This window comes from Hakea prostrata, unplaced genomic scaffold, assembly GCF_041222555.1.
Source record: "Hakea prostrata isolate BN-2017 unplaced genomic scaffold, UWA_Hpros_2 contig_194, whole genome shotgun sequence".
NCBI classification, from domain to species: domain Eukaryota; kingdom Viridiplantae; phylum Streptophyta; class Magnoliopsida; order Proteales; family Proteaceae; genus Hakea; species Hakea prostrata.
Window position 1 is genome coordinate 35,580 of NW_028291313.1, and position 8,873 is coordinate 44,452.

At 36.3% G+C, this 8,873-nt stretch overlaps 1 protein-coding gene across 1 annotated transcript; it reads left to right on the forward strand.

Moving 5' to 3' along the window:
* Window positions 1–922: 922 nt before the first annotated feature.
* On the forward strand, window positions 923–4,593 carry LOC148998669 (uncharacterized). Its single transcript, XM_089141792.1, has 4 exons — window positions 923–3,189; window positions 3,282–3,584; window positions 3,682–3,784; window positions 3,871–4,593. Exons 1-4 carry the CDS (start codon window positions 923–925, stop codon window positions 4,591–4,593), a joined length of 3,396 nt encoding a protein of 1,131 aa, XP_088997918.1.
* Window positions 4,594–8,873: the final 4,280 nt, after the last annotated feature.

The following is an 8,873-nucleotide window of genomic DNA, read 5'->3' on the forward strand; positions in this document are numbered from 1 at the left end:
TACCTGATACTATTTTAATCGTTTGCTGTTGCTTCCATTTTATTAAGGCTTGCATAGTTCCTTTATGAAGAAATAGAAGTAGAAATTGAATGCTCAATTCTGCTTCCATTTGAGTATCAACTTCATCATTTTCTCTTCAACTTGTCAAATGAGTCTTCATAGTGTATGAAATTGATTATAGACTGGGTTAAAGTCATGCTATGGAATTATTCTATCTTTGAATTACTTAAACTTGATTAAAGTGATAATGTCCATTCTTGTTCTTAGTTTCTCGTTGGTGCAGTTCAATTGACTCAACCACATATATTATGTGTCAATTTAAATCCAATTATTGTATAGATGAAAATTATGAACATAGTTTACCAAGAGGAAGGCTGTGTGCATAGTATTAACCCATTAGTTTTATGGTGAAGTAGATATTACAGACCTGCGCATGTCATTGACTATCTTGCTTATATCTTGTTTTAGCCTGTTGCAGTTTTGGAGGTAGTGCCATAGATGTGGTGCTAGTTTTAACTGTTAGTTCTTTTCTACTTCGGTTTACCAGTGTTAGGATCAGAGAATTTGGTATGGCCATTCCTGTTTCCTTCATTTTTTGGCATTCACTGATGGCCAGCATGGCCTTTCAGTTTGCAAGCTGATTTGAAAGGCGTTTCATTTTTGGTTTTATGATTCAATGTTGTTTGGAGAAGCCATTTAAGTAAGGGGATAAAAGGAAGAATACTACAGTCTCCCTGTTTTGAATATGTTTGTTGTTTCTGTTACTATAATTCAGTGAGCTATTAGTTATACTATATATATCGCATTAATTATATATAAAATCCAATTACTACGTTAAATTAGATGGTTATTTGTGCAATACTAATCAAAAGCCTTTTCTTTTGTCCATTGTGAAGCCTTTTCTTTTGTCTTTGCGAAAACTATGGAAAGGACTTGGATTCAAAGATCAAAGGATCCATCCTTTCGATTGTCTACACTATACAGGCAAGAAGTTGAGAAATTTTTAGACAATGCATTTTCTAATGCAGCTTGTGGGGATCAAATCGTATGCCCATGTGTAAAGTGCATAAACCAGCTTTGGGGAAATAGGATTGAAGTGACTGAACATCTAGTCTGTGATGGATTTTTGAGGAATTATACAATTTGGCAACACCATGGAGAAGCATCATCTTCACACACACGTCTACCTGAAACTCCAGTGGAATTTGAGGTGACTAATATCTCTAATACACATAACATGGTAAATGAAATGTTGGGAGGAAATGTAGACAAAGAGATTGAGGACGACAGTAGAAGATTGAATGCAAATAGGTCAAGTATAGAAACAGAGAAATATGAACGGCTGATGGAAGATGCAAGTTTACCATTGTATCCAGGAAATAAAAAGTTCACAAAATTATCTTTCATTCTTCAGCTTTATCATATTAAATGCCTCTGTAAGTTGACCGACAAAGCATTGTCAATGTTGCTTGACTTATTGAAAGAGGCATTTCCTGAGCCGAACACATTACCAAAGTCTTTGTATGAGACTAAGAAGATCATCAAAGATTTAGGCCTCAATTATAACAAGATTGATGCATGCACCAATGATTGTATGTTGTATCGGAATGAGGCTGCCAATGCCACATCTTGTTACAAATGTGGTGCATCAAGGTATGAATCGATTGAGAAGAAGATCCTAATCAAGGTATTACGTCATTTCCCTTTGATCCCAAGATTCCAAAGGTTATACATGTCATCTAAGATCTCAAGTGATATGAGATGGCATCATGAACAACGTGTGGACGACAATAAGTTACGACACCCTGCTGACTCTAAAGCATGGAAGGACTTTGATAGGTTATATCCTGATTTTGGTAAGGAACCCTGTAATGTTAGGCTAGGGCTTGCAAGTGATGGATTTAATCCATTTAAGAGGATTAGCTCAAAGCATAGTACATGGCTAGTTGTCTTCATTCCTTACAACTTGCCACCATGGATGTGTATGAAGGCGCCTAACATGATTCTTACCTTGCTTATTCTTGGACGAAGACAGCCCGGGAATGATATAGACATATATTTACAACCGTTGATTGATGAGTTGAAAATATTGTGGGACAGTGGTGTTGAAACTTATGATGCATACAAGAAGGAAATGTTTAGGATGCGTGCATGTTTGTTATGGACTATTAATGATTTTCCAGCATACGCAAATCTCTCAGGTTGGAGCACAAAAGGTGCTTTGGCTTGTCCATGCTGCAACAAGTATACATCCTCACGTTGGCTAAAATTTGGAAGGAAGCAGTGTTACTTAGGCCATCGTCGTTTCCTTCCTCATGATCACAAATTTCGTCGTGACAAAAGAAGCTTTGATGGTCATGAAGAACATAGAGTGCAACCAAAGATACCTTCTGGGTTTGATGTGTTGGAACAACTATGGGGTGCTCAATTTCCCCCATTCGGGAAGGATAAGATTGAGAATAATTGGAGGAAAAGAAGAAAAGATAAGAATAAGTTTGAACTCCCTCTTAATTGGAAGAAAAAGAGTATATTCTTTGATTTGCCATATTGGAAAGATAACATTATTCATCACAATTTGGATGTTATGCATATTGAGAAGAATGTTTGTGATAGCATAATGTACACATTGTTGGGTACAAAAGACAAGACGAAAGATCACCTGAATGCACGTTTAGATTTAAAAGATATGAATATTCGTGTTGATCTTCATCCAAAGAATATTGAAGGCAGGAATAAAGTCATTTTACCTCCAGCGTGTTACTCATTGTCTAATGGGGACAAGGAGATGTTTTGCACAATATTAAGTGGTATCAAGGTTCCAGATGGCTATGCTAGTAATATCTCACGAAATGTGCAAGTCAAGGAAAAGATAATATCAGATTTGAAGAGCCATGATTGTCATATTATGATGCAACAACTTCTTCCAGTTGCCTTGCATAGTGTTTTGCCTAATAATATTGGTAAAATATTGATCGAGTTATGTGAGTTCTTCCGGAATTTATGTAGTAAGGTTAGTTCTGAGGAGGATTTCAAAATGCTTGACCAAAGAGCTGCTATTTTGATGTGTAATCTTGAAAGGTACTTACCACCAGGATTTTTTGATATAATGGTGCATTTGGTCATTCATTTAGCTCAAGAGGCAAGTGTGGCCGGTCCAGTACATTATCGTTGGATGTATCCAATAGAAAGGTTAGTTTCTAAGTGGTCATTTAAGTGATGCACCTTATTAATATTATATGACAATTATTGTTAAAACTCATCTTAAACATGACTTCATGTAGGTTCCTTAAGCGACTGAAAGATTATGTTCGTAATAATAGTCGGCCAGAAGGCTCGATGGCAGAAGGATATATTGCAGAAGAGTGTTTACTAATTTGTTCTAGATACTTTGAAGGAGTTGAAACGAGATTGAATCGGCCAAATAGAAACTATGTTACATTGGACATAGAAGACCCAAATTCAATATTTTCTAGCATGGGTCGGCCGCTTGGGAAGTGTGAACTATTACGTCTTGAAATGAAAGAAAGGAATCAAGCACATCGATGCGTGCTAGTCAATTACAAAGGAATAGATGAATACCAACAGTAAGTATGGACAACACGATACATCTTCGTTATTCAAATTTGATAATTTATATTAAAGCGTAATTGATTGATATTTTTTGGGATAACTCTTTTTTAGACTCCATATAAAGGAGATTAAAAGGAACTTAGGTTGTGGTGCTCGTCCTAAGAAAGTTATGGATATGCATGATAGGGACTTCCCAAAATGGTTCAATGAGTATGTAAGTGTAACTATTCTCATAATTTACTTTATGCAAATCCGCTTAGAAACTTTCCAATCTTATTTATACCAATATTGTATTTCCAGATACTGAAACTCCGCCAAGATGGGATTCCGATGCTTGAAGAAATCATATGTCTAGCTAGAGGTCCAAACTCTGAGGCAAGAAGTTACATGAGATACATTGTTAATGGGATCAGGTTTCATAGTAAAGTGTATGAGGTCACCAAGAAAACTCAAAACAGTGGGGTCATGATAACTGCATTGACTAATAGTTTTTCAAGTCAAAAGGACAAGCATCCTATTGAGGGACCGGTCACTTATTATGGCATTTTGAATCAAGTAATAGAATTGGAATATTCTGCGGATCTCAAAGTAACATTATTTAAGTGTGATTGGGCTCATCCAGAGAGCGGAGTGCATAAAGATGAACTTGGGTTTACACTTGTAAATTTTAATCACTTGAAATATAGTGGACAAAATATAAATGATGAGCCATATGTCCTTGCTTCAAAAGTAGAGCAGGTGTTTTATGTGTTGGATCCTCAAAAGTCTGGTTGGCATGTTGCTGTAACTACCAAGATTAGGGATACATATGATTTGTTAGGAGAGGAAAGTGATGCTCCAAATCAAGCATGCACATCAACTTCAATACAACAAAGGCATAGTAGGCAACTATTAGAGCAAGAAGGTGAAGGTGATTTTGGGTGGACTAGGACTGATATAGAAGGGATGATTGTTGAAACGCCCATCAAACCAAATAATGAAATTGCAAGTTCTGAATCTTCTAATAATGATTATATGAGCTGACTTTGTAGCTAGGGATCCAATCAAGAGTTGTATAAATGCTTGTGTTTGCTACTCGAATGAATTCAAAGTGTTTGCTAGCATGTATAAATGGTTTCATATGTGTGCTGGTTCATTATCATCTTTGCTGCTGTTTTAGGATTAAATAATCTGTTAAGGCAGCAAAACACTAAGTTTGGGTTCATTTTTTTCCTTTTCAGTTCTTTAATCGAATCTAAAAGCATTCTAGTACTTTTGAAGTGAATGATAAATCATCTCTAAGTTCAGATCGATTGCAATTCGATAAATTATCTGTAATTTCATTTATGTTCTGAATGCTCAGCATTTTCTTCCTGATTGACTGCATTTTTTTTTTGTAAACAAGTGATGATTAATGTTGATTTATGTATAGAAGTGTATGGATTTTCTTTCTTCTAATTTATTTCTAATTTGCAGTTTGTGGTTTCTCTGCTGCTGTGTTTTTCTAATATTGCTTCAGTGCTCTTGACTCTGTAATTGGGAGGTCTTCTCTTGTGTGAGGCATGAAACTGTTTCTCCTACTCCTTGGTGCCATTTAGAGCTGAGAATGCAACTAGTAAATTGAATTATCAAGCTGAGGTTTCTGGAAGATGTGGTTTCAACCCCATTAGTCTTCAATTAGTTTACTGTAAAATCAGTGTCTCATATAATACATACTTTTAAGGAAAACTAGTTGTTTTTTGAATTCTAGATCAACTTTATTGATTAATCCTTTAAGTATTTTCAGATTTAACAGGTAATCCATTTTCTTGACTTGGTATAAAGCATGTGCCTATTGAGCATATTGTGTCAATAAATAAAAGTCTTAAATAACAGTCATGATCTGAGTTCCATCAGCATATGTGGATGTACTTCTTCCTTTTCTTGTTAAGTTATTTGCTACTTCATGCAGGTTGTTGCCAAACATGAGTGACAATGAGTTCTCTCCTCCATCTTCGAGTATGCTAAATATTTTCCTTTATCAAGTCAGTACAGCATTCAAATGTGATATGGTGTGCCCCTTCAAATGACTGAATTATTGGTTTGTGTTTGATGTTCTGGAATGTGGGGTATGGTCTGAATTGAAATAGGTTTAGGTTTCAGTAGTAAGAAAATAATTTGCAAAAAGTTCAGAGGAAGAAGATGAAGTGCAGGAATTTTTCTGAACTAGGGAAACTAGGTTTAATTGGGAGAATAATAGTAGAACTAAGGGTGGTGTGATCCTAGGGAGAGAAAAGGAAAGTTAAAGGTGCTGGGGGAAAAGGAGACTAGAGGGCATTGGGTTTTGAAGCTGCTGCAGGGGAGGAGAGGGGGTAGGGGAGCTGTAGGGTTAGAGGAGAGGTGGGGGAGGGGAGGGTGATAAGGGTGCTGTTGGGGGTGGGGAAGGGCTTGAAAGGGTCTCAGGTGGAGGGAGGGGGGTTCCTAGACCTTGTGCAAAACAGGGGAAGGGAGGGGGAGGGCTGTGAGAGTGATAGGAGGAAAGGAATGTGGGTGGGGGAATTCTGTGCTTATGTGGCTGCTGGTGGAGTGACTAAAGGCTTCTTGTTGAATGCTTGAAGATTGCTTGGAATGAAGAAGAAGAAGCTCCATAGAATCAGCAAGGTTCGGGGGTGGCATTTCTTTAAGGGATTTGAAAGGCTTTGTGAAAGCCGGGGAGATTAATACCTTGATTTATTTATGATAAGATCATGGCAATATTGTGTTGATGTTAATATACATCCTTGCATGACTAGATTTTCTTTGATTGGAACAAGTTAAACCTATTGAGCAAATGGTATTCTGGATATGAGTCTTAGGTCTTAGACCTTTTGAAAGATATTAAGTTTGAATTCTCTTTCATTTGCTACCGTGAAATTGCCACATTGAGCTATTGATTCAGCTCTGTTCAACTTCTTTGTTGTTCCCTCATAATATGAATGAAATGTGAATGCAAATCAGTAATTTCTTCTTTCTATCCTGTACATCAAGGAGCTATAGTAAACTTGCTTGAACTGGTGATGTTGCATAATGATGGATATGACGAAGCTGCGTCCATTTAAATCTCATAATCATCTCGCATCTTCATAACCTTCATCTTCCTTTTCGCTTTTCCTCAGCAGTTTTCACTTAGTGGTGCTTGTCTGCTGTTCAAATCCATGAACGAACAAATGAACGACTTCATGAAGAATGAGGATCGGTTACCATAATAAGCTATCATTGCGAGAAAAGACTTCACCGTTTAGTTCCAAAGCTTCTCTACTCCGGGAAAATGCTAAGCGCCACTTATCTTGGAAGTAATTACTTGTTCCAAATATGAAACTGGAGAGTTGGATAAGGGAGATTTACTACGGACCAAAGCTAAACTGCAGATTGCACGGTGGTCGATTCTGGAATGATGTTAACACATATGTACATCTCGCTTGTTGTTCTTGAAGTTCGTGAGGATTACGGAATTGGGTAGGTTGTGTAGCTCAACCGCTCAAGTATAATTCTCGATTCTTCTTAATGTTGACTTAGTTTTTTAGACTATGGTGATGGTCTTTGCACTACCAGCCATTCTTAATTTGTATAAACTGTATGATAGATTTTTGTGTCAGTAACAAGAAAGTCTCAGTATTCTAATTTGGATCAAGAAAGTTCTACTTGAAAATTTTGAGTTCTAGTGCTGCATTACTCTATTGGGATATTGTCTACCTGTTTTCTTCGCCATCTTGATGATGCTCAGTTGTACACTTGAAGTCAGAAAAGTTTCTCAGTGTGGATCGAGCATGTGGAACAAGCACCAACTGATTCTCAAAAAAAAAAAAAAAAAAAAAAAAAAGGAAGAGTATTTGCGACGATAGAAAATACCGTAGCAAAAAAGACAAAGACGTGGGCCCCTAAACAAACTATTTGCTACGGGAATATAATACCGTAGTGTATAGTGAAATAGTTGCCACGGTTGGTACCGTAGGATATACTTGAGTATTTGCCACGGTAAATAATTTCCGTGGCTAAAGCTAACAGAACCGACCCCCACAAATTTCGGTCGTAAATGCTTACGACGGCTTTCCAACCGACGGAAACCCGACGGAAAGTTGCCGTCGGGTACATGTATTTGCCACGGTATCTGGGCTTTTGCCACGGTAAATTTCCGTGGCAAAAGCCATTTTTTGTTGTAGTGAGAGGAGTTCAAGAACATTGAAAGAAAATCAAGAAAAACTTATTCCTAAGCTTCAGATCTCCAAAGCCATCCAACGTCTTCTGGTTCGATCTCTCCGTTCCTCCAAAGCTCCAAGAAGGTTCTCTCTAGTGTTCCAAAGCTCCCAAAAATGACCTCCTCTCTTTTTGGAGTTTGTTCTCCTTTTATAGATTAATTAAATTCAAAGTTTGAATCAAACTCAGAGTTCTTATCTGAGTTAACCAATGAGTGTTTTGATGTATGAATCGGACTAACTTAGAGATCTCCAATGCATAATCCCACCGTTGGATTTGAAGATCAAGAAGTCGTGAAGCTGTCCTCCAAAAATGGGTTCGATCAGACACCAGATGACCATCAGATGAAGATCTTGATCAAAACTGGACATAGACACTCAAAAACGGGATTTTTCTATCTTCCTTATTTGAATTCGATTCTTCTTCCCCTTTTCCCTTATTCGATCAAATCCTAAATAAGAAATAAAACATAGAAGCATGCAATGACTCATTCATAAATCTTGAATACTACTCTTGCAATACTACCTAGATTTAATTGATAATTTCCTACACGTAAAAGTAATAAATCTTGATTAGAATTTGTTAGGAAATAAATAAAATCACCAAAATTATAGAAATTAAAGGAAATGATGCAACATATTTATTTTCATATCATATTAGGGTAAATTGATATAAAACAATTGTAAATAAATAGAAATATAGTAAATTAATTGTATAAAATAATATGTATGAAATCAACTTATCAAATTACATAGAAGTAGAACAAATTCATTATAGATATTCATTTCCCTTATATTTTATACACACAACCACGTGTACCTTCAAAAAATAAATTAAAACAAATATTAAAAAAGAAAACCTTCCATGACACGGTTAACAAGGTTTGAACATTTAATTACAAGACTGGAAGAAATCATAATTTTTTTTTTAGTAAGAGAAGAAATCATATATACTTCTACGGAGGTCTTATAATAAAAACAAATTACCTTAGTTTCTTATAATTTTGATTCCCTAACCAAGTGGTAATAGCCATACTTGAATCCCATTTCATTAATCTACAATTTGGTGGAGCAACACTAAATACATAACCCAACCAGCTCTAATCCACCCTG